The 25,431-nt window shown below is 57.8% G+C and overlaps 1 protein-coding gene across 1 annotated transcript in view; it reads right to left on the reverse strand.

Annotated features, from left to right (window-relative positions):
* Positions 1-273: 273 nt before the first annotated feature.
* Positions 274-25,431, reverse strand: part of SLC9A1 (solute carrier family 9 member A1) — a 54,807-nt gene continuing 29,649 nt past the window's right edge. Inside the window, exons 2-12 of the mRNA XM_074976317.1 lie at positions 19,700-20,160; positions 14,316-14,566; positions 11,797-12,014; positions 10,402-10,604; positions 9,609-9,698; positions 7,795-7,865; positions 7,067-7,240; positions 6,782-6,896; positions 5,935-6,036; positions 5,380-5,452; positions 274-3,013 (exon numbers count right to left, since the gene is read on the reverse strand). Of these exons, the coding sequence (XP_074832418.1) occupies positions 2,673-3,013; positions 5,380-5,452; positions 5,935-6,036; positions 6,782-6,896; positions 7,067-7,240; positions 7,795-7,865; positions 9,609-9,698; positions 10,402-10,604; positions 11,797-12,014; positions 14,316-14,566; positions 19,700-20,160 (2,099 nt within the window). The 3' untranslated portion in view covers positions 274-2,672. The remainder of the gene's footprint in view (positions 3,014-5,379; positions 5,453-5,934; positions 6,037-6,781; positions 6,897-7,066; positions 7,241-7,794; positions 7,866-9,608; positions 9,699-10,401; positions 10,605-11,796; positions 12,015-14,315; positions 14,567-19,699; positions 20,161-25,431) is intronic.

Below are 25,431 nucleotides of genomic sequence, written 5' to 3' on the forward strand. Positions count from 1 at the left end.
CCAGACCAGCTGGCTGGGGCTCTTAAAGGGACGCGGAGGCCCGGCGGAGGAGCAGAGAGACGGGCTGTTAGTACCAGCCCTGCGGCTGACTCACAGCATCAGCATTTAGCAAAAGGCAGCCAGGGTAACTCTGCTGCCCCCTCTGCAGGGCAGCACTCACCGACCAGCACAGCAGCGGGCTGGGCAGCTTGCGAGCGCCCCCCTGAGGTCTGGGCCAGGAAACTTCCAGAGAAGAAGGTGGGAGGGCGCAAGGCCAACAAAAGCCAGTAAAAATTCACATTAATTTATTAGAATAATCATGAAAAAGATCCTCGTTACAGGTGGTTTATACAAGAGAGAATTTTCATTGCTTAATTATCCCTCCTGGAGGCAGAGCCTTGCACACGCACCCAGCGACAGCCACGTTCCTGTCCACTCCCTGCCTCAGGGCGCTCAGAAGCCACGGAGAGCCCCGCGTCAGACGGATCGTGCCCGGCCAGGATAACCAGGCTGGCCCTGCGGACGGGCGGGGCCAGCAGGCATGCGGGAGGCTTGCTGTTTGGGTGGTGAAATGAAGCCACGTATGGAGTGGGCTGCGGGGGGAGGGGGCCGGCGCCCCGGCCAGACTCACGACCTCAGCGGACACGCACATGCAGCAGTTACTGAAGGCGGAGAGGCGCAGGCAGCCGCCAGGTGGCTAAAAAGGCACAGACGCATGGCAGAGAGAAGAGCGCTCCAGCAGGCGCAGCAGGGTTGTCTGTGTGCTACCGGAGGGACGCAGGCACTGTAGGGCAGGTGCCCTTAAAGCCATGCTTGCCGCATGCCACGGAGCGCCCTCTATGGCCAGCCCAGGGCCTCATTCCCTCCCCCGACCCCCCTTTTCTTTACACAGGCCCAAAGCAGCAGCTGTTCTACGTGACGGCCACGTGAGGCAGCCCCCAGGGTCCCTCCTGGCCAACGACCATCTAGGAGCCCCTCCCTGGATACCAAGTGGGGAGCAAAGCTTTGCACCTCGGAGATCAGCCCCAGACTCCGAGGACGTGGAGGAAGAGCTGCTTCCGGGAGATTATCCCACCCAGGGCAGGGGACAGGCAGCCCCCCAGCAGCACAGGGGCAGCCCGGCGGGTGGGAGCAGGAGGCAGAACTAATCAGAGATGCCCCTGAATGGGTCCATCAGCGGGGGAGGGATGGCAGCTTCAAGACCCAACCTGGAAACTCAGACTAACTCTGGAGCCTGGTCCCCCTTCCCCACCTCCCAGAGGCCATTAAAGCTTAACGTTAAGGAACGTGTGGGGCCCGGCCACGGAGGAGACCTTGGACGGCCCAAGGCCCAGCCCAGGTTCGTTAAGTCACCAGTTAAGGAAAAACATAAGCAGCGTTTTACATAAAACCGATTCCCTATGTACAATAAACCCATCCAGCCATCTTTGGTTCAGACACACTCATTGCTTTCACCCAGCTCTGTATCCAGGGGGCAGGGGAAGGGTGTTTAAAAAGTGAATCTAGATCATCAGATCAGAAAGTCCCCAGCCAAGTGGGAGGGGTGGGGGGGAGGGTGTTCCACATGGTGAATGTGCCCAGGACAAGGGTGGGAGCCAGCAGCCTGACGGGCTGGCCCTGGAGAGGGCAAGGGATTGGCTGGCCATCAAGCACCCCAGCTCAGAGCCCCCCCTGCAATTCAGGTTCTTCCTCTTGGCTTGCAGCAAGCTCCCCAGCAGTGTATTTCTAACTAGAGCTCTCAAATGCCACAGGACAAAGCCAGCATGGAACCACAGTGACCCCCTATGGCTATATAGATATTAAAGAAAAAAATTACTCTACCCACCCTCACTGGAAAACCTAAAATGCTGCATTCATCCCCACCCTGAACAAAGACATTTGTAAAATCTGGCTGCTGGAGGTGCAGGTGAGCAGCCTGGCCAATGCAGGCAGCAGCCCTGACGCTGCAGGGTGAGCCAGGCTGGGCCCCGGCAGAGATGAGGGTGAGCTGAGCACCGCGAGGCCTCTGGAAGGAGCGGGGCTGTGCGTTAGCACCTGCAGACCAGCACGTGGGGGACAATGGGCGTTTCCAGCCCCTCTGCTGAAGGAGACCTGTTGGTTGCAGCAAGCTCCGTGGCAGGACAGGGACGCTAACTTAGAGCGGGTGACCCAGCCGGGCAGAGGCTCAGCCCAGAGTCCTGCTTCCCTCACGCTGACTGTCTGGGGAGTAACCCACAAACACGCAGGTTGCAACAGTCCCTGAGTTGGCAAAGATGCAGGTTGCGTCTGAGGCAGGTAAACAGCACAGTTCTGCCCTGGGAGGAGAAGTTCTTCCAGCAGCGGTGAAGCGCCTGTGCGAGCCAGCTCTGCCGGTAAACAGGCTCCCAGAGCCCGGCTGCTCAGGGATCCCCTGCTCAGCCAGCATCGTGGCTCTGCCAGCGGGAGACGGTCCAGGGCAGCGCGGGAAAGCTGAAGAACCAGGCGGACATGCACAGGCTCCCCTCTCACTCAGAGTTGCTGAGGTCCCCTTCTCCGCTTGGGCAAGGGGCTCCTTACCTGCCACAGCTCTCGCTCACTCGGCAGAGCTGCCAGGCGGCAGCAGCCCCATTCATCCAGCCCAGACCAGAGTACCACACCGGGAACCGAAGGGACAAAGGATCCATGTGTGTGCAAGCAGCTCCCCCTGCAGGTCAGATCTGGCAGCGCACCGGCTCCTACTGCCCTTTGGGGATGAACGGCTCTCCCTCCCCGGGCTCAGGCCGAGGGCCCGGGTCACTCAGGCACCGCATTATTCGCTGGGTGTTGGGGCTGTCGCCAGTGCCCGGGGTGAAGACATCATCCGTGCCTGGGGAGGAAGCCTCCTTCACATGCATCACCAGCCCTTCGTTGTCCTCGTCCTCGTCCTCCTCCTCCTCGGGCGACGGCGGGAGGCGGCTCATGCCCTTCGGCACCTCGTTCACCAGGTCGACGGACTCCGGCGACTGGGGCGAGGCCGGGTCGATCGTGATGACAGGCAGGTTCTCAGAGTCCGGCTTGGGCTCATAGGCCAGCGGGTCTGGAAGGAGGCAAACATTCACCGTCTCCTCACCAAACAGGGCTGCCCTCCACTCGCCCGGATGGGTCTTACACCCATCATTGAAAAATCACCTGGGGGAAGTAGAGTCACAGCTTCCCCCAGGCCAGGTTAACTCTTGTGGGGGGGTGGGATCAAAAACTGGGGGTTCAGCATTCACCCCAAAGCCTCAGGGGGTGGATCCAGGCAAGGGGTATCCCACCTGTATCTAGCGGTTAGGGCAGGGACAATGGGAGTCAGGGCTGTGGGTTCTATGCCCAGCTCTTAGAGAGAGAGTATGATCAAGTCATGGGGAGAAAAGGAGTGCTCAGAGTAACCACATCAGGGACCCGTTCCTACTGCTGGGAGCTAGCGGGGCCAGTGAGAGAAGTGCTGGGGAAATAGGACTCCTGGGTTCATTCCTGGCTTGGCCAGGCTCTGGGCATGTCACTGAACCCATTCCCAGCCTCCCTTAACTCGTACAGGGAAAGCGCTTGCAAGAGTATTGATCAACCCCACGAGCCAGCTGGGGGCTTCCTTAAAGGTCTAGGGGCGTGGTCCCCAAAGCGTTTTACATACATGGCAACAAAGGGCTGGGAGCCTGGCAGCCAGCAGGACGGCGCCTACTCTCGGGGGCGAGCACTGGAGCCTTAAAAACCAAACGTGACAAATCGGGCCCTGTGGAGCAGCCCCATCCACCCAGCTGCTCAGGAGAGGGTGTTAGCTCAGCACAGATGCTGGCCTGAGCTGTGTGCACCTTTTCAAGCGCCCTAAGCATGTCTCTTTGCCTGGGGCTCGGGACGGAGCCTGGGAATCTACAGCATATGGGCCCTGCCCCAGCTCAGCTGCAGACTCAGGGCCTGCTCTCTAGAGGGCTGAGCAGGCCTGACACAGTGGGAGCTCAGCACCAGTCCTGGCTGATTGCAGCATCTGCCCCTTGCCAGGAATGGCTCACTCCAGACAGCTGGGAAAGCTGCCCCCTGGTGGCCATGGGTGGGAACCGTCAGAGCTCCTGACCATTGCTCCATGCTTAAAATTTTCTTTCCAAAAAGCAGTGGAAAAGTAACAGAGCACGCCGTGTTAATCTATATTCCAGCAAAACAAAAAAGCAGTCCAGTAGCACTTTAAAGACTAACAAAATAATTTATTAGGTGACGAGCTTTCGTGGGACAGCCCCACTTCTTCAGACCAGAGCCAGACCAGAACAGACAACGTTTAAGGCACAGAGAACCAAAAATAGTAATCAAGGTTGACAAATCAGAAAAATTGTAGTCAAGGGGGGCAAATCAGAAGAGCAAAGGGGCGGTAGGAGGGGAGGAAGTCCAGAGTCAGATAAAACAAAGTATGTAAAAGAGTCTTATAATGACCCAGTTCAAACCATGTGTTAATGTGTCAAATTTGAATAAAAGAGTTCAAAAAGCTCTAACTCACAAGCCGGTCAGCCAGCACTTTAATGGGGTGGGCCATTCTGTTAAACGACCTAAAGTCTGTGTTTTACTGAAAAGGAACTTTAAGAATCGCCTGAAGGGAGAGAGAGAGAGTGCTGTTCAAATTCAACACATTAACATGTGGTTTGACCCAGGACACCAATTACCTGGGTCATTATAAGGACTCTCATTCATACTTTGTTTTATCTGACTCTGGACTTCCTCCCCTCCCACCGCCGTTCCGCTCTTCTGACTTGCCAACCTGGATTACAATTTTTGGTTCTCTGTGCCTTAAATATTGGGTCTGTTCTGAAGAAGTGGGGCTGTCCCACGGAAGCTCACCACCCAATACATTACTTTGTTAGTCTTTAAAGTGCTACTGGACTGCTTTTTTGTTTTCACAGAGCAGTGGGGATTTCTTTTCTAGGGGTGTGAGAGTCAGACCTGGCCAATACAGCCTTTAACATCCCTAAACAGTTAACCAGCCCTTGAAGGCAATCTGTGGCAGCTGCCAGCCGTGCTGGGCTGGAGCAGTCCCAGCTGCAGGGGGGCCGAGCAGGGACCCCACAGCTGTGGCCGGGCTGGGTGGCAGACCCCCATTTAAAGCAGTTGGTCAATGAAGGGATGGTATTTTACCAGCTAGCCGTTTTAAGAGTTGGGCATGTTTCCAGGAGGAGGGGCAACATGCAGGACTTGCTGGCAGGGGCCTGGACTGGGACAAGTGTGTGGCTTCCCCAGCAGCGCCCGCTAATGGCCAGGCTGCCATCAGGAAGCAGGAGGAACAGGAAACGGTGGGGGACTGTCATTAGGACCAGTGCTGGCCTTTAACGGGAAGTGTGGAAAGCAGCACCAGTGCAGCAGCCCAGCCGCTGGAAGCTCCCCTGTGCGGCCCACGGTAACCTGCACCCCCCAAATCCCCTGGCTCCAGCCACCCCCACACACCTGAGCCGATGCGCGCTCGGGACATCGTGGGAGAGTCGACCTTATGCGCTGGGACTGTCAGGTAGTTGTTGATCTGCAATCAGAAGGTAGAGTGGGCATGAGAGCTAACATTTCCAACGGGCTGGGGCAGGGGCTGTCCCCCACGAGTGACGGGACAACAGACAAGCAGGAGTCCCCAGCAGCATGGCTGGCCAACAGGAGCTCTGGGCCAGCCCAGCTATTCTGCCGAGGGATGCACATTCGGGCCAGCCACCTGAGCCAGTGGCCATCCCATGGAGCAGGGATGAGAGATCCATCCCAGGGAAGTCCTCCATGCGGCAGCTTGCAGAGGGCACAATTCTACTGTCAGGAGGGCGGTGTGGTAGGAAGGCAGTCGGGTTATCTTCCGTGCCCCAAACCCCACCTTTGCTGGGAAGGAGATTTGGCACATTTCGCTGGCTGCCAATCGGGCCCAGCTTTTAAATTCGCCTTCAGCAAAAGTGAGAAGCCACTGTGCAAATGCCACCCTCTCCAGCCAGCATGCCACAGCCATCAGCTCCCGCCTCCCCAGCGCACCTTCTGCTCCAGTTGCCGGGCCTTTTGCCTCCTCAGCAGCATCTGGTTCCAGGCTTCCTCATAAGGGTCGGCCACCAGCGTGTGCCGGTTGTAAGACCGCAGCTGAGAAGGGAGCCAAGAGGGATCAGGGTCAGACACATGGGAGATAGTCCTGGACGCGGAGCCCTGGATCCTGCCCTGGAGGAGTGGAGCATGTGGCCCAGCAGAGGGACGGGGTGGCTGCAGGTTTCCAGGGAACACCAGCCTGATGTTCCCAAAACTCTCCTGAGCTAGCAGCCAAAGTCCACAGGATTCGACTCCAGAAACAGAGATGCAAGCTCCAAGCGCGCTGAGGAGCTCCAGGGGAATGCTGGCCGGCCTGCCTCGCAGATGGCTACCAAAGCACAACCCATGTAAGAGCTCAGCAATGCCCTTCTAACAACCCCACTATGCTTCACAAAACCCAAAGCCCCCAGGACAGGATTACTCTGTCCCACAACTGAGGAACCAAACCACAGAAGTGAAGTGACTTGCCCCTGGTCACACAAATCACATGGCAGAGCTGGGGAATTAAAACCAGACCTCCTGGGTTCCGGCCCAGAGCCATAACCACAAGGCCAGCCTGTCTCCATACACCAACTCAGCCTCCAGCCCAGCTGCGTGGTTCTTCGAGCCGGTTCAGTTCCCACTTCAGGCTGGGCACAGCTTAACAAGGGTGGGAGAAAGGGATGGACCAGGCAGAGAGAGAGAGAGACAATGGATGTGGCAGGTGAGTACACTAATGGCTGTCCAGGAAATGGGGTCCCTGTGGCTCCAAGGGGATCGGCTGAGCTGCAAGAGCATGGCCGGGGTAAATTAGGGTCATTACCCTCTGCCTGGTTTTCTGCAGGTTGTTGCGCAGGATTTTCCGGATCTCCTCCTCTTTGTCCTTGGACAGGGCTGGCAGGATGCGCTCCACGGGCAGGGCTTTGGGATTGATGTTCCTGGAGAGAGAGACGGACAGCAAAGATAAACGGGTCCCAAAGCCAGACTTTATGGCAGCTGGGCAGAGCTGCACCTCCCGCTACTCAGGCAACCCAGGGAGGAGGGATTCGCCAGAGCCACAGACACAGGATACGCCCCCAGCGAAGCCAAAACGGCAGGATGTACTCACTGCATGGAGACCGTGGAGATGGCCGAGGGGATCTTGCCCAGCCCCCCACTCTCCACCAGCTCGATGGCCTGTTTCATCTCCATCTTGTGGTAGAAGGCGATGAGCTGGGGCTCTTTGGAGCGCTCCCCCGCGATCAGGCACTTCTTCATGTACTTCTTGTTGAAGCGATTCAGCCTGCCAGGGGAGAGATGGGGACAGGTCAGGGAGCGACTCCGAAGTCCCTCCCGCCCCGGTTCATCACCGTCATGCCCAGCACGTGTCTTCCCTTCGAACCAGCCTGCCCCGCAGACCAAGTTTTGTTACTCGGGGTGCAGGAGCCTGGGCCCGGAGTCGTGCGGTGAAGCAATCGAGGGCAGAGATACAGCCGTCAAGGGGCCAGTGCTGCCCCATCTCCTGTGCTCGGCACCCTCTACCCTCCACCAGTGGGAAGCGAGTCCCCATGGTCTCTGGCAGGCAGAGCCGAAGCTGAACCTCCCACGCAGAGGAGGGCGGGTGTGGCATTCGCTCTGGGCTAGGGGAATTGGTCGGGTGGTAGCAGAGGTGGGAGGATAGCAGAGCTCTAAGAGCAGAACTCCATGGGGCTGCCTCCCTTTGCTTCTCATCAGGGGCCTGCTGTGAGCGGGAAGACCTAAGCTTGCTGACATGTATTTAACCTTCATGCCTCTTCCCCCAAGCCCCCTGCTTCCTGCCAGCATCAGAGCGCCGGCCCATGAGGGAGCCCCACTCACTTGTCTTTCCAGTGGTGGTGGCCGTAGTGACCACAGATGTCCTCGATGCCGGTCAAGAGGTGATCCAGAAACTGGAGCAGGTGCAAAGCAGAAACCATATGGTCAGTCTTGACCCCTTACCCCACCAGCCCACTGCCAGCTCGCCTGAGCTGGTGGGCTTCACGCTGAACCTGGCAGGGCGGGGACGTTAGGCGGATTGGCCTCTAGGGGGCAACACAGGTCTGTCCTCACCAGCTGCTCAGTTGCTCGTTACAACAGGAAGGTCTGGGCAGGCGGTGCAAAGAGACAGACTGGCAGTCTCATTTAACTCCCCTGCCCCAGGACCAGCCATCAGGCCGCTCCTGCTCTGCCCGCCTGGGTCACAGCCTTTGGGGATGGGGAGCGGAGAAGTGCAAGAAACCAGTGCCAGGGAGGGACATCGGGTTACTAGGTGGATGCTAGGAAGCAGGTGGAATGAAGCCCCTCCCACTGCTCAGCCCCCTCCCCCAGCCTAGGGGGAGGGGCTACTGGGCCCAGGACCCAACTGATGGCTTGGGACAACCAATGAGAAAAACAGGGGCAGGGTGCAGAGAACCGGAGGGGGGCACCGAGCAGAGAACCCCGGCCAGCGCCCACTGCTCCTCGAAGCCGTCCAAGGGGCCAGCCCAGCCGACGCCGCCCAGAGGAAACTCTGCCTGGACACACGACACGAGGGAGGAGTGGAAATCAGTCCCACAGGGGCAGAGCAGCCCCCTCCCCGCCCCCGCCCAGCATCCTCCTCTGGGGCTGTAGGTGGCCACTCCAGCGAGGGCCGGGGGAGGAGGACAAGAAGGTCCGGTGACTTCGTGGGGCCGCGGCTGAGATGTGCGGGTGAGGGGGGGGGAGGGGAGTACAGCCAGACCCTCAAGAGGCAGCTTTGGAGGAACTGGGACAGGGCGGCCGCCCGGCGCATTCGAGGTAGGCCTGTGCCAGGTGCTGCCTCACGCTGCCGAGGGGACAGGCGTCGGGGACGGGGTTGAACCACACCAGGCACACGCCCATGCTCACAGCTCCACGCCGGAGCCACCGACTGATCCCCGGCAGGCTGTGGGACCAGAGGGGAGTGGATTTTGGCCCACCAGGGTTCCTCACCCTCCCAAGGCAGCAGCTGGTCCCGCTACCTGGTGTCGGGGCAGGATTCGGGGGTGGAGCAGAAGCATGTACAGGGGGTCCCAGGGCACGGTCTGGAAGCAGACTGGGTGCAAGGCATGCAACTGGCTAGGGTTCCCAGGGGAGGAGGCTGAGCGCAAGGTCAGGAGCCCCAAAACAAGGGCCCAGAGAGGCAGGGCGTACCCTCCTCTCCCAGGGTTCACTGAAGGAAGGCAAGTGAGGCATGTGCCAACACCACGCCATGTCCTGCAGTACGTGCCGGGCGGTGCAAATGGCCCCATGTGGTGACCAAGCACCCAGGGATCCGCCCAGCTCCCCTTCATAGTCCAGGAGGTGTCCGACCCGTGCGGCTGCTGCCAGGACCAGCCCTCGGTGCACCAAGGGAGACGCTGCCGCCCGCACACACAAGGGTGGGTTGCTCTCGCGGAAGGCCTCTGGGGGAGAGGAGCTGCCGGTTGTACTGGAGCCCTTGGAGAGAAGCGTGTGCCAGCACACTCCGTGCTGGACTACCTGTGCCAGACCAGAATCTCTGCAGGGCCCGGAGGCAGAAGGTGAGGACCTGACCACAGCTGCAGACCAGGCTCCGGCCTCCTTCCTCCAGGGGAAGGCTCAGAACCCCTGCAGAGACCCAGTGCTGGGCTGTCCTGCCCAGAAGAGCTCCAGCACCGTTATCTGGGAGCCTTTACCTGGGTGTGAATCTCTTCGTTAATGGAGCGTTTGGTCTCTTGCTTCTTCTTCACAGCCAACAGATCCACCAGCGGGCGAATGGTCATCCCCTAGGGAGGGAGGGGCCCGGTTACACCGCTGAGAGAGCCCTCCTCTGGCTCCCTGTCCTGAGATACCACACCCGGACCCAGGCACTCCAGGTCCCTCCTGCCACCTCCAAAGCCCAGGCCAGCCACAGCTGGAGACAGGAACCAGGCAGTGTATTTTCTTGCTGGGTTCTCTCTGTGGCGTACAAGCTGCCCTCCTGCTCCCTTGTGCCATGGGCATCCAGGTATCAGTCCCCACATTACTGGGCAACCCCTCCCTACAAGAGGCACTGAAGCGCTGAGAGGATGCCAGGCAGAGCTGGAGCCACTCTGGACTGGTCACGGCCTTTGAAAGCTGCTGAGAATCACACAGCTTATAAAGCAATAAGTCTTTGGCCCACATAGCATTCCCCAGCCTTCAATCCTGATGAGCTGGACAAAGGCGGGCAAGTATCGCTGCCCCATTTCACAGACAGGGCAGCTGAGGCCCAGGGAGCAGGAAGGTACGTCCACACAGTCACTGAGCCAGCAGCGGCAGAGTGAGGAACATCCCGAGTTCCTGGTCTGTGCAGCTTCCAGGGCAACCCACGGCATGTCCCACCCAGTTGGGCTTACACATCTTCTCCCCAGCCAGGAGCACCCAAGAAACACGCCTGACAGATGCCCATCCCTAGGTTGTCAGGGTGCTGGGTGATACACCAAGGCCAGGAAGGGGCCTGCCACCTACCTGCACGAAGACGGTGAAGAAGATGACTGTGATGATGGCAGTGAGGAACATGTCTCTCATGCCAAAGTGCTCGTAGTCCAGGAGGTAACCCAGTGAGAAAGCAATGGCTCCCCTCAGGCCACCGTAGGCAATGATGAACTGGTCCTTGGGAGTCAGTTTCACAATGCGGAATTTGTTGATGAACCAGGTGAGGCCCAGGACACCTGGAGAGGAGCAGGGAGGCCCCAAGAGTCACCTTCTCTCTCACTCGCTCATGCAACCCCCACTTCCCAGCTAAAGTCAGTTCCTGACAGATACCAGCCATGTGATTCTGTCAGCAGACCCAGCCCCGCACATCACAAGCCATGTCCGCAGAGGGTGCTCTCCAGGGGAAAGGTGAAAAACAGAGCACCCCAAGACCAAAACCAAGAGGCTGACACTGCTAGAACCCCCGTGTTTTGTGGGGGGGGGTCCCTGTGCCCCCATAACTCTCGGGCTCACAACCCCAGCTCTGACCACCCTAAGTCCCTGGCCTGTAGATGCAGCATATTGTCTGGGACAGCCTAGATTAGAACCTCTCCACTGTCTAAGCCCAGCCCAGGTGGGCACTAGTCAGAGATTCCCACCTGGATGCTGCTCAGGGCCTGGTGATAAGAATTGGGCAGGGCAGGGCCAGGTGGTCCCAAGTTCTACAAAGAACATCCCAACTGTCCCTCGCCTGAGGGCTCTACAGGGCCAGGCAGGCTGAGCTGGCTCCACAACCCCAGTCTGAGGCAGCGCCAGAGACCGAAACAGTGTTCCCTCTAAGCTGAGCGCATGGGCAGCTGCCCAGGAGAGATTCAGATGCTGCCCAGCTGATCAGTCGAACGCCCACAGCCGCCAGCGTGTTCCTACTGGTGGTGCGCACCTGCACATGCCTTGGTGCACACAACAAAGTGTATTACACACGTGGATGGAAAAAGAAAAATGAACGGGAGCTCTGAAAGGGAACTGCCACTGTTTGTGCGCTCCTGGTCTGCAGGAGAGATCTTTCAATGGGGGAGAGAAGTAGTGGCTTGGGACCGCTCTGGCCCCCAGACTCATTCAGACAGTGACCCAAGGCAGGCTGGAGCACAGCCCTACAGAGGGGAGGTGGCAGGGTCCGAGCGCAGCCTGGCACTTCCAGGAGCCCTGCTAAGTGCCCCCCCGCTGTGCCGCCCGCTCCCTAGAAACCAGGCGACCGCAGCTGGCCTGCTCCGCGCTCTACCTAGCAAGGCCGAGAACAGCAGCAGCTCCCGTTTAGCTCTGAAAGGGAAGCGAGAGGAGCCAACCTCCCGCGGCTGTCCCACGGCTCTGGGGGAGCCTGCACGCTTGGCTAGGGCAGAGCACGACACCGCCACCAGGCGGGGCGGTCACCCCCTGTCCCCGGCGCCTCACCTAGCACCCGGGCGATGAGGCAGAAGATCAGCGTGCTGATGACGAAGGTCCAATTCCAGTAGTGCTGCCCTGCCACGGTGGAGACCCCCAGGAAGATGAAGATCAAGGTCTCGCTGACGCTGCTCCACATCTTCAGGAAGTACTTGATGGTGGTGTGGGACTTGTGGGAGATGTTGGCCTCCACGTAGGGGCGCATGATCACGCCGGCGGCAATGAGCCTACAGGGAGGGGAGAGGAATTTATGGCAGCCCTGGAAACCAGCACCCGGCCCGACCCACAATCAGCTCCTGGCCCGACTCAGCTGCACCTGCCTGATAAGAGAAGGCCCGGCCTGGCCCAGCCCAAAGCACAAGCCCCAGCGTAGGTAGGGCCGGAGTCTGGGACCCACCTGCAGTTCCTTGGGGCCGGCGGGGAGCGACTGGAGGCAGGGCATGGCTGGGGTTCAGCCCCTTCCCTGGCTGGGGCAGCAGGGTGCTTTGTTAGGGAAGGGCCGGGCACACACACGCCCGCCTCTCTGGCGACGAAACACTGCATTGACTCACCAGGCACACAATGCAGCCCATGCCGCTGGAGCGCGGCGGCAAGGCCTGGGTCTAGCTCCCAGGGCAGGAGAGGAGGCAGAAGGGGACTTTGTGTGGCACAAGAGCTCAAGCCCCCTGCAGCAAACAAACTCCTGGGGTTCTCCAGGATTGCTAACGGTACGGCTACGCAGCAATGACAGGCAGCACAGCCCCGGCTGGCCTGGGTCAGCTTATTGTGGTGCACAGGGCTTGGGCTGCAGGCTACACTCAGAGACCCTCCCCGGCCCTAAAGGGGGTCAGCGTCTGGGTTCTGGCTCCAGGCCCAGTGGCTACACTGCTGTCAGTTCCACCACCCTGAGCCAACTTACCCGGGCTCAGATTCGCTACCCCAGGTACACAGGGTTGGGATAACCTTCCTGGGCTCAGCACCCATTCGAGGGTGGGACTGGAGCAGCGAAAGTGACCCTGCCTGCAAGCCTGTCGTAGCCCTGGAGTCACAGGAGCCAGAGGCCAGCTCTGTCCCTGACTGGTGCAAGCCTGAGAGAGGCGTCTCATGTGCCTCAGTTTCCCCAATGCACAGGCGTGGAGACGTTCCAAGGCCGGTGCTGCCCTCACGAAGAGCAGCACAGCTGAGAAGGAAAAATGTGGCCCAACTTGGAGCTCCCTCCCCAGGAGAGCTTCTGCAAATTGCAACCCTGAAAAGGCCTCTAACCCCTGCAGGGCTTGACTGACTGGTGACCACCTCGGGTGCAGCTGTTGGTCAGGAAATTGGCAGGCAGGAAACCACGACAATGCAGTTCATCGATTCCAAGGCTGGAAGGGACGGCTACAAATCACTAGCCTGAGACTGCCCCGAATTACTTCCTGTTTGGACTAGAGAATCCCACGCTCTGCACTGAACATGGCCGGGGAAGAGTTCTACTGGCTAACTGCTCTCGAGCCTCATTTCCAGTTCAGTTCCTCTGCATAAACCCCTGTTGGGGGGGTGCACCACATGGCCACAACACAGGCTTCCCCCAGCTCAGCAAGTCAGACCAGTGCCTTACACTGGTGGAATCAGTGCGGGTACACCGAGGCAAGCCGGATACCACCGGGGCCAAGAACACAGTGCAACTCCAAGAGGGATGGAGGTTTCTGCAGAGAACAAGACTCTCTGGAGCTACTGATGCAAACTCCAGAGCGCTCCGGGAAGGACTGTGACCTGCTGTCTCTCATAGGGGTCAGAAGGAGGCCCCCTCCCATGGGCACATTGCCCCATAATTGCCTCCGGTGGGGTTTCTTACAGCTTCCTGTGAAGCCACCATCGGAGAGCAGATACCAGCTTAGATGGGCCAGGGGCCCGATCCCGGGTGGCCCCTAGTTGTGTCTACACTTGAAAAGCTCCGGTGGCAGAGCTGCACCACTGTTACACTGTGGGCGTAGACACCGCATATGCCGGCAGGAGGGAGTCTGCCATAGAAAGGCCACCTCTGGGAGGCGGCACCGAGGTCAATGGAAGAACCTCCTGTTGATGCAGTGGTCTCAGAATCATAGAACTGTAGGGCCGGAAGGGATGTCAGGAGGCCATCTAGTCCAGCCCCTGCCTAAAGCAGGATCAACCCCAACTAAGTCATCCCAGCCAGGGCTTTGTCAAGCCAGGACTTCAAAACCTCTAGGGATGGAGATTCCACCACCTCTCTAGGCAACGCATTCCAGTGCTTCACCTCCCTCCTGGGGAAGTAGTTCTTCCTGATATGCAACCTACTCCTCCCCCTCTAACTTCAGACCATTGCTCCTTGTTCTGCTGCTGTCCACTCGGGGACTTCATTTGCTGGTGGGGGAAGGGTGGGAGGAGAGGAGCTCGTGGATTTTTCACTCCCCAAGAAACTTAGCGACGCCGACCTCATCTTTCTAGCGTCCATCAGGTTAAACAGACCTACTGCCCGGGAAATCGAGTGAGCGTATTAGAGCCTCCCGGCAGCGCATTGGCTGCCGCTCGCCTGCCCGGCCAGCACTCACGCCATGATGCCGGAGAGATGGAAGAGCTCTGCCGACAGGTACGCCATGTAGCTGTAGAGAAAGACGAAAAGGGGCTCGATGACACGGATGTGGGAGGTGAAGCGGGAGGTGAAGGCGGCGATAACCCCATAGATGACCCCGACGAAGACGCCGCCCAGGGACACCACGAAGAAGCTGAGGAAGCCCAGGATGATGTCGATCACCGTCACCTGCTCAAAGTTGGCGTACTCTTCGAAGAGGTGGTAGAGCACCTGGAGAGGGAGGGGGTGGAGGAGAGAGACAGGGCTTTTGCAAGCAGCCGGCCACGCCCCCAGGAGGCACAGGAAGGACAGGCTCTGCCCTGGGGGGGCCTTGATCAGAGGCTGCCAACATGAGGTCTGCGTCAAAGGAACAAGGTATTAGCCTCTGATGTGGAAGGAAACACGCAGCCAAGCCCCCGGTTCGGTAGCAAGAGCCTGCCCTGCTGCGTGCAAACCCTTTGCAACTGCTGGCCTGGCATATTCATTCGGTGAAACTGAACGCAAAAGCAAGTGGCGCTTGGCTGTGCACGACATAGGAACCCAGGAGTGGGGCAGCTGGGAAAGGATGATGGGGGGTAGAGGTGGGAGGGGGACAAGCCCTCCAGGCCACCTTCTCTCCTGGTTGGCTGGTGCTTCCCTTGATCTCAGCACCCTGGGGAGCTGTCTTCTCTGCGGGCAAAGCAAGTCTCACAGCTCTTATGATTTATATTCCACAAGGACCTAGAAGCTCCAAGTGTGACACAAGCCTCATTGTGTCTCTACAGCTCCTAGCACAGCGAGACAATTTATTTGGTGATGAACTTTCCCGTTCCCAAGAGCTTAAACGGACAAGCCAGATTAAGGCTGGGGCTCCCTGAGGCCAGGGAAATTGTAGAGTCAGAAGCTGCCCTGTTCTGCAGCGTAACAGCCAGTGGGGGACCATCAAACCCCAGGAACCCTGGCTCAAGTTCTGCCACCCCAGCTAACCGGGCAACCCCATGGCTGCAGCTCATTGCGCTCGGTGGGCTACTCACAAGGGGTGAAGCCATTCGCCAAACCCAGCCCATCACTCTGCACAGCCAAGTACCATCAGCGGCTGCAGCGCTCGCCCCAGCAACAGGGCGCCAGGAGAGCAAAGGGTTCCTGGAGGCCTAGCGAGGGCCCTGAGGAGCCTACAAGGGCAGGGAAGCTCAGGCACCATAGGTGGCTATGAATCCGCAGCCCAGTCATGGCACTTCCCTCTAGTCTTGGGTTGCACGTCAGTTTCCGCCCCTCCCTTGGCAGGCTCCGAAGCTGACAGATGGGACGCACGCTAGGAGCCGTTGCATCCAAAAGAAGAACAGACGATCAGAAGCAAGTGGGAGGTGTTGTGCTGTCTGCAGCAGGAACCTCAAGCCACCGATGAAAGCCAACGCCTGCACCGGGACTGGGATTTCCCACGGGAACACCCACACCCAGAGCCCAACCTCATTTCCTGGGGGCTGCTGCTTCCTCTCCTGCCCCAGGCTCTGAGTGTCCCTATGGGGAACAGGCTGAGCCTTGCCAGAAGAGGCTGTTGCCCCAAGAATTACATTAAATAACACTTTTACATTCTACAGACTTATTTCCTTACAGCCGCCAACAGGGCGTTTTTAAAACGAGCATCAACCAAATTTCCACCAGCGTGGATTACGTTAGACACAGTGGGGGAGTGCTCGTCACAGGGTGAAAAGTGGGGCCCCATGTAAAATGCAGGCTCACCCCTGCTCTAGAGCAAGCCAGGGGCGTGGCTAACTCCAAATTCTTGGATCTGAATTGCCAGGGCTGAAGAAGTGGGTCTGCCCCAGGAAAGCTCATCACCAAATAAATTATTCTGGTAAAGTGCTGCAGGGCTGCTGTTTTGTTTTGCAAAGATACAGACCAGCCCGGCTCCCTCTCTGTAGCGGATCTCTTCTTTCATTTCACGTCTGGGTCTACAGCACTTTGGAGGGTCCCTCGGCAGCCTCCCCACCCAGCTGATGAGAAGGCTCCCCCATGTTTAGGGTTCTGCTTCAGGATCCAGGGTGGCCAGGGGAGATTACCTGAGTGGACCGGCACAGGGCAGCAGCAGGGGACAGACCATTGCAGTCACCAGTGGCAGGAGCCAGGGGAAACTGCCAGCAGCCTGCACGGCTCCATCCTATCCCAGCTGAGCTGCTCTGCTTCACCACGGTGATGGGAAGCAGAGTGACTCAGCCCAGGTTGGCCACAGTCCACTCCACCGCCATGAGCAATGCAGGCTGGCCATGCCAGGCCCTCAGTAATCCCCGGGTCACGCTGCTTGGAGAAAGGGGTGCAAGGAGGGGCAGGGCCTGGAGGATGGGGCAGAGCAGGGTGTCCTGGACCCCACACCTCTCTGGGGAAGGCCCTGCCTGGCACAGGTGTGGGGCAATCCCAGTGCTAGCCAGGGTGGGTACCACATCAACCACAACAGACCCCAGGTGTGCTTAGCTGCAGCATCCTGCCAATTCTTCCCTTTCTAGGCTATTGCCCAGCAAAGCTGCCGCTCTGGTGCTCCTGCCACAGGGCTGGAGCGCTGCAGCTTCTCCTTATAGGCCGAGCTGTGTATCCAGAACTGGGACCCTAAAACAACTTCCTGGAGGGAGGTCCCAGGTCTGCCCTGCAGAGACTGGAGGGAAGGTGGAAGAGGGTTGTGACTCCCTCCCATAGCGAGCTGCACCTGAGTGCCCAGCCCTGGGGTAAACCTGTTAGACAAGTTACAATCTGCAGAGCGTGTGGCAACACCAGAAAACCTGAGCCACCCTGCAAAGGTGAAACACTGCCTGGCCCCCAGGGGGTCAGCAACCCCTTCTACTCTCCCGGGCCTGACAACATTCCTGCTCCCCTTCTGCAGGGCCAAACGGTGAGAGAATAGAGGCAACGACCAGCAGCCCCAGTCCAGCAAGACAACTGGCATTTGATTCCTTTACTGTCCCTGGCCCAGGCTGCGGGACGGCTTCCTGGGTGTGTGCACTTGGCAGGCAGACCTGGAGGTGTGTGTAAGGGGCTGTCTATCGAGCTCAGCATTGAATCTGAAAGTGAACCCCCCTGTAATGCCTTCTGTGAGAGATCCCACAGAAAGGGCCCAGCCAGGCACTTCTGTGCTGCCCAGAGCTGCTGCCATCAGTGCCGTTGTGAATGCAGAGGGAGGCAGCTATCAGAATGCACCTGCGAGTCCCCCACATTCACATCCTTGGCTCCAGAGGCTTCAGCAGGCTTCATGTTCTGACTTCCCACCCAACACACAAGCCGCAACCCCGGCCTCCCCTGCGTAAGCGAGGGCCCTCATTGTTTTGCTTTGCACGCAGCACCTACCAAAAGTGGGTGGTGCAGTCAGTGCTTTCTACTGCTGTGAGTAAGAGCAGACCAAGATTTCTAGGGCTCAGCAGCAATGCAGAACACCCTCAGCCTATTTACAGGCCCATGCCCAAGCAGCAGCCGAGCACAGCTTATTCCCTGGAACTGAGCAAATCAGAGACACTGATTTCACTCCAGGACTAGTCACAGACCCAGGAACCCTGACCACCAGACACAGACCTCCACAGCCACAGCAGGCATCAGAACCGGCTCAGACCAGTGTTCCACAATGCCCTGTCTGAAGGGACTTGGAGCTATTTCCTTCTCCAGCCTGATGGCTCCCCTGAATGATCCCAGCAGACCAGTCTGTGTCTAGGCCACACGCATGGGACAGTCTGGGACCAGGATGCCAAGTCCCTGGTGAATTTTGATGCCAACACACGTAGCAAACTGCTTAACGATTTCCAGATATCTGCTCCCTTCCATCAGCATTAAATATCCCCTGGCTCATCCCGCCGCTGCCACCAGCACAAAGCTCTCCTGTCACAACCCCCTCCATTGCTGGAGTGTGATCCCACCAGCAAGCCCAGCCTGTCCTGAGGCAAGGAGCGTACCAGCCGCCTGCAGGGGAGCTTGTGCCAGACGGGTGAAGCCCTGAGCATGCAGAATAAACCTGCACCAGCTAATGCTAGGCCTCTCTCCCCAGGCACAGCCCAGCCCTGGGAGAGGTTCTCCCTGACATGGAGCTGCAGCAAAGCAAAGCAGGTCACCCCTCGCCCTTGTGGAAGAGTTTAGCCAGGCTTGCAGTTCTGCCCTTATTGGAAAGCTCAGCAGAGTTGTCTAGAGACATTAAAATAAATCCTCTGGCAGCGTGCAGGAGGGGAAGAATCGGGCTCAGACAAGCTCTCTAAAGCACATACATCCTCTCTCAAGTTTAAACCACCACTTTGCCAGGCAGTTATTTTGTTAGCCTCTGAAGTGCTACACGACTGCTTTTCTGTTTTAGCGCCAGGCAGTGTCGCTCTAGCCAGACGGAGAGTCACAGCAGGCTGCACGATGGGGAGAAGGAGCAAAAGGCTCCCCCCACACCCCGCTGAGACCAGGGAGGAACTGTACAGATTCACCCAAAAAAAAAAAAAAACAGTTAAAACAGCCAAGCAACTTCTGAGGAACCTCCAGGAGTGGGGGAAGTGGAGCAGGGTTGCTGCATTACCAAGTGACAGCGTGTATATGTCAGAGGCCGCTTCCTGTCTGGCTCCTCTCCAGCCCTGCTGCAGCCTGCAGAGAGGGCCAGATGCATCGCTTCGGGCGGGCATGGGGAGAGATCCCAGGAACCCAGCTGCCCCCTCGTGCTCGCCAGAGAGCATCAGCACACCCAGGAACCAGTTCAGCGAGGTGGGCAAAGGAGCAGAAGTCGGTGGGGCTTGACTGTTGCTACAGCGCCAAGGAGCCCCAGCCGTGGGAGGTGAGTGCCCCGCTGGGCTGGGCACCGTACGCCTGCCACCCTGCCAAGGGAGGCCCGAATGCTATTCCTGCCTCTGACCCGGGGCAGCTCGTGTATTCGGTCTGTGCCTCAGTGTCCCAGTGCACCAATGTTTAGCTTCCTGGAGAAGGTGCCGTGCGATCCCCAAACGAAGGTCCGCCCCAACAGGTGACTCCAGCTAGGTCCGCACCGTGCAGGTGGAGGGGTGTCCATTTGCAGCACACTGAGTCAGTCACTGGTGCTAGCTGGAACCTGGCCAGCTTACTCAAAACGGCAGCGAACCTTGTGGCTGCACAAGTTCACATGACACCCGTCCCCTCCCCAGGCACGCACTCGCTTGTGCGGCTTGCACTTTGGCCCTGCAGAGCACAGCGAGCTTCAGCACCTCTGCACCAGCTGCAAGTCACACAGGGTAGTTGGTAACCTCCCCACCCCACCGAACCAGAGTCTAAGCTGGGCTGTAAGTCAGTGCAACTCATGCACCAGGACTGAGCAAGCAATACGCCTAACCCAGCCCCTGCAATCCAGACTCTGCTGCCCTCCAAGGCAACAGACCGAACACACGGCTTCCAAGCAGCACCACTCACCACTGTGACGGCGTCGTTCAGCAAGGATTCCCCGAACACCAGGATGTGCAGGAGCTCGTTGATGTGGATCTCCTCGAAGACGGCGAGCACAGCCACCGGGTCCACGGCCGAGATGATGCTGCCGAAGAGCAGGTTGGCCAGCAGGCCAATTTCACTCAGGCCGTTGCCGCTGATCTGGCACACAGCGTACATCAACCCGCCCAGGAAGAAGGCATTCCAGAGCGTCCCCACCACAGCAAAGATCAAGATGGTCCCCAGGTTCTCCGTGAACTGGCGCAGGGGTAGGAAGTAGCCAGCATCCAAGATGATGGGCGGGAGGAGGAAGAGGAAGAAAATGTCCGACTTCAGGATCGGGGGACTCTCCCCGACCCCCTTGATGAGCCCCCCAACCAGCAGCCCCACCACGATGAGCAGGCAGCTCTCCGGCACGATGCTGGACACTGAGGGAATCACGTGGAAACCTAGGCGAGAGAACACAGGTGCAGCCACTGTCAGAACAGGCAGCCCTGCCCTTCCCTATGGCAGTGGGCATCAAACGAGTCAGATACACATTAAAGAAAGGGGGGGTCCTGTCGTTCAGGCGCCGGCCAGGGACCCAGGAGACCTGGAGTCTACTCTCTGCTCCTGCCACGGATTCCGTGGGGCCTCGGGCACGTTGCTTCAGCACTGCCGCAGATGTAAAAATGGGGTATTAACCCTGCCGCCGGAGACGAAACGGATGGGAGAGGCTCAGTAGGAACGTGAAGGACTAAGTCACTTAGATGACCCAGCAGATGCGTTGCTCATTCCCAGGCACTTGGTCACGGCACAGCCACTTGTTCATGGTGGGGCCTTACAGCCCCGTCCAAACCCCACCACAGCTCGTCTAGAGGGCTGGAGCTGCTGCGTGCTACAGCTCTGCTCACAGACCTACCAAGCTCGTACCCAGATATGCCCTTCTCTTCATCCGGGTGGAGAGCACGCTGCCCAAGGGCACCAGGCCAACGCACCCTTCCCACCCGGGCTGCCCGTCTCCTATCCAAAGAGCCCAGCCCCACCAGCACTGACACAGGCTCTGGAGGCACTTTTGATGCCACTCGGAGCTGCTCCTTTCCCTTCCCTCAGCAGGGGAAACTAGCTGACATGCATCGCACCCGAGCTCAGTGCTGTAACTTCCCCTAGACGGGGGAGGCTGGGCAGGGACAGCTGGGCAACACGTCCTCGTGGGCCAGGTCTTAGCATTCCTTGGGGAGCTGAGTCAGGTACTCGCACTGAGCTTGGGACTCACTCTTACCGTGGGGCCTAGGGTGGAGGTAGGGGACAAGGGTAAGCGCCCAGTGTGCTAGACTCAGCGCCCACAGCAGCGGAAGGGAGGGAGAATTGTTACACCCGCTCTGGCCAGCGCGCCAGGGAGGTGTTTGGTAATCCTCTTTCTTCCCCGATACCCACATAATCCCTTCTAGTTTATTCAGTGCTTTCTTTAAGATGCGAGGCCCATATGCCGCCCTCCAGTTTCCTGTCACCGGGGTGGGGATTTTAATTGGAAGATCCCACGCGTTTTGTTAGCAGCTTGACTATTCTTGAGTTTCTTCTGAACCTGTGGATGCACCATCTGTTCTGGGGGACGCAGCAAACAGGAAGCTTTCCCCAGTGCGGGAATGGTTCTAAGTTATCAGCGGCTGAACTGAAGATTTTCTACATGGATAATACATGTTTTGAGAGGGGAGACATTTTTGTTCCCTGTTTGTACAGCACCTAGCACAACGGCGTCCAGGCCCACGACTGTGGCTCCTATGCACTGATCTATAAAGTTGCAGCCCTTACAGCTGCAAAGACAACTTTCCGAATGAGAACTAGAGCAACAATTTCCCCTGAACCCACAGCTACGCAGCACCAGCATCTCTGGTGCTGTCCACTGTTTCACCTCCTGGCTGCTTGTGGGAAGCCAACCACGCTCTGGTCGGTTTCGTTATTGCTAGTCAGAGCCCAGGAGCAAGGATACGAAGTGGGTGTGTTTTACTTGGCGAGGGGAGATAGGATCACCCTACCCCAGGACAAGCCCCAGGGCCTACCTGTGCTCCTGCTGCCTTTCTCCACCACCCCACCCCGCCTCCTCATCAACTAGTTTTCTTGAAGGAAAAAAAGAATCACCCTGCAGGACGCAGGCACCTTTAGAGCTAAAGGGCCCTACATGAGTGCGGGAGCAAAGAGAACACTGTTTTCCCCTCGGGTAGCCAAAATGGGGAACCTACAGGCAGCGACAAGGAGAGACTTGAAATTTATCAGCCATCTACCAGCTCGAGGCAGGTTTGAGAGCTCGAACCTCAGGACAGGCTCCTAGCATGGGTCTCAGACCTACACTAGGGTTGAAAGTCAATTTCCAACACACAGTTCTAGCTACACCATTAGTGTAGCTAGAATCGACGTATCAGAATCGACTCTCTTCCCTAAAGTAATCCAGGGCTCTTCGGGTTCCCACTGACTCCTTACTCCATGTGATAGTGGAGTACCCGGGTCAATGGCCGAGCCCACGGAGATCAATTTTGATGCCTTTTAACACGTCCAGCAAGTGTAGATTCACCCTCAGGCCGCTTTTTCACTCCAGCATCTTAGGGGCAGTGGAGCTGCTCGCCAGAGCACTGTTGCTGGAGCTCACTGGGGATCCCCATTCCCCTTCGCACACCCCCGGCCTCTGGATGGTAGGTTTAGTTCTTTGGCTAGCAGGCTTCTGGTAGGTTATTCAAGGTAATAACCGAGGAAGCTAAGAGAGACTGGAAATGTTTTAACGCCTGCCCCTGACAACCCACTTTCATCTCTGCAGGTACCATAGCTGCAAGGTAGAGCAGCAAGCCAGCAACTCAGGCACAGAGAAGAGGACAGCTGCAGCTGATGTACAAGGCAGCCAGGGCTTCCTGCCTCCCAAGCTCACCGGGCAACACAAGCATCCTATCACTGGAGCAAATGCATCTGGATTCCTAGTTCAGCTGGGAATGCAGAGCTGACACGGTCGTTGCTCTGCAGAGACCCCCGGCTGCCTGCACCTGATTTGACGTTTGGAACGGCAGACGCACAAATCCCAGCGCACTGGTTAAAGTCAAGCAGTGAGTCAGCAGTTTGCTCTCATCGGCAGTCTAGGCCACGTGCCCCCAGGTCTATGGGATTTACAACAAACATGTCTAAAAGGACAGAAAGACGTAAAGTTACCGCAATAGATTTCATCGCCTCTGAACTGCAGCCAGCCCCTCGGCGGGCAGAGGTAGCAGAGCTCCAACGTGGGGTTGGGGTTATTCATTTCCATCCCCCCAAATGTGAAACTAGGCAGCCCCAAGAGCAGAAGGGTCATTTACAGACCTTGGCCGCACACCGTTATGTCTACGCAAAGGAGGGAAGGAAAAACATTTGGTGTTCCTGCTCCATTTCTGGGGGTGCTGGGCCCAGATAAACAGCAAACGCCGTGGCACCAGTACCAATTGGCTGCTCCGAGGGGCGGGGCTCCCATCCATCCCCACCTATTAAAGAAGGGTGGCTCCAGATCTGGAGACCCTGAGGGTATTGCAGGGGGCTGTGGGAAAAAGCTAAAAGAAGGAAAAATGATCCTATAAAATAAGTTTTAAATAAATGGCAAAGTTACAATCAATTATTAAATTAAATGACTTTCAGTTGAGCTATGGTGTAGGTTCCTTGTTCACTTACTGAAGTGTACACAGCAGCTAGAACTGGCTTTGATGGGGCCTGTGAACGGTTTGGGGCAGGGGGAACCCAGCGTAACTGGGGGTCTGTACTAGTGAAAAGGTTGGAAACCACTAACGAGAGGGGCTTACGCTGAGTAAGCACATTGTTGACTTGGCCGGGACGGGGGGAGGTCACAGCACTGGAACCAAGCAACTTATTTTTAAATGGGTGAATGTTAGTGCTGGGGGACAACAAAGCCCCAGAGAACAGAACAGCAAGATAGCCTACAGCTGCGCACAGCTCCTGTCTTTCCCATGCGCCTCCAAACCTGAAGCATATGCAAGAATAGACCCGCCCATCTGGGACTGGGGACGGGGACGGGAAGGGGAAGCAGCAGAGGTGGCCCATTCAGTCCATAGCCTCTGCTGAGGCTAGCGAGGGGACCGGGGGGCAGGGACAGAATCTATGCGAGGTGACCACTCGGCCATGGTCCAGTTCATGGCATACAGGCCAGATAGTCGCCTGGTCACTACAGCCCTAGGTTGGCTTTTAACCAGAGACCTGGACGACAGAGACTCTGTACCCCGTTACCAGTCACTGGTGCACATGGTTACCTCTGGAACCAGCTGCATCCACTGGAATGACTGTCAGATACCTGCAGTTAATCTCTGTGCTCCAGACCTGCCATTGTCACACACAACCCAAGAGCCTGAGGGGGACAGGACAACAGAGGGAGGCCGAGGAGCTGAAGAGGAGGCAAAAGCATCCACCTTTCGCATCTGCTACTAGGCAACAGAGCGTGGGAAGTCATCCAGCGCTTATATTAGGCACACAGAAATATAACTGTGAAGATTAAACTGGCTTCAGTCTCCCACACTAAGAAACAGGGCCCCCCCCGGAGACAATGAACTACTGGAGTTTGTCTACTCTGCAGTAAAAGGGCCACACCAGGGCCATGGCCAGCCCAGGTCGGGGACTATGAAACTGTGAACATTAGGGCGCAGATTGGAGCCAGTGATCTGAGAGCCAGGAGGGAAGGGAAGGGTCTCCTGGGCTTGTGCTGGGGCCCACGATCAATCTATGACCAAGTCAGCTGACTCTTAGACTTGGTGCCGTGGGGGGTTTTAATCACACTGGAGACGGATATTCCGACTGGAGCTGCAGAGGACCAGCACCTTTGCAAATCAGGCCATGGGGATTCAGACTACGCACCCAACATGGTTTCCATCTTACGCAAAAGGCAGGGAGGGCAGAGGAGTGCGCCCAGGTCTGCCAACAGTGCAGGGAGGCGGGGGGCAGGGGAAGGGAGCAACTGCCCAGGGCTCCTAAGCAGCTACTACTGGGGTGGCAGCCGAAGTCCTGGACCCTTTAAATTGCCACCGGAACCCAGCACAGCACCTGCCCCTGCCCCCACCCTACCCCTTGGGCCAGAGGTCCTACAACTTCCAGGAGCGTGGAGCCTCCCCATCCACCACCACCACTAGGGGCCCAGTAAGTGTCTGCCTCCCCGCAGGGCTCTGAGGCTCCTAGTTACAACACACACGGCTTCTGATGCTGGCCTGCCGCTACTAAACCCAGCAACACCTCTCACCCCAAGTTGCAGTGACATAGTGTGCTTTAACCCCAGTGTCTGCTTCCAAGGGCAGGGGAGTCTTACAGCAGATGACTGACGTGTCGTACTGTAATCTCAACACATAGCACAGTGGCGTCACTCAATGCATTGCTTCTCAGCCTTTTTTGAGAGCAGGAACCAGCTTCAAGGAGGTCTCAGGGACCAGCACGGAGGCTGTCACGGATCAGCATGGGTGCACAGACTGGTGGTTAAGAAACTCTGATTAAATGCCTAGCAGCTGGAGCCAGATCAGGGCTTTGCTATATGCCCTGCAAGAAACCTGCAGTGAGTCAGTCAGTTGTCACTGGCTAAATACGCTGAAGTATTGAGTAACATCCTCTGCCCTCCACAGTTCAGGGTCTCTCACTTAGTCCTTCCAGCTCTCAGGATTCCATTAATCTGGGGCGCCCACGTGTCAGTGGGAATTAAACATTTCAAGCCTTTCTGTGAAGCCCTAAAAATAAACTTA

Source organism: Carettochelys insculpta, chromosome 24 (assembly GCF_033958435.1).
Source record: "Carettochelys insculpta isolate YL-2023 chromosome 24, ASM3395843v1, whole genome shotgun sequence".
In the NCBI taxonomy this organism is placed as follows: Eukaryota; Metazoa; Chordata; order Testudines; family Carettochelyidae; genus Carettochelys; species Carettochelys insculpta.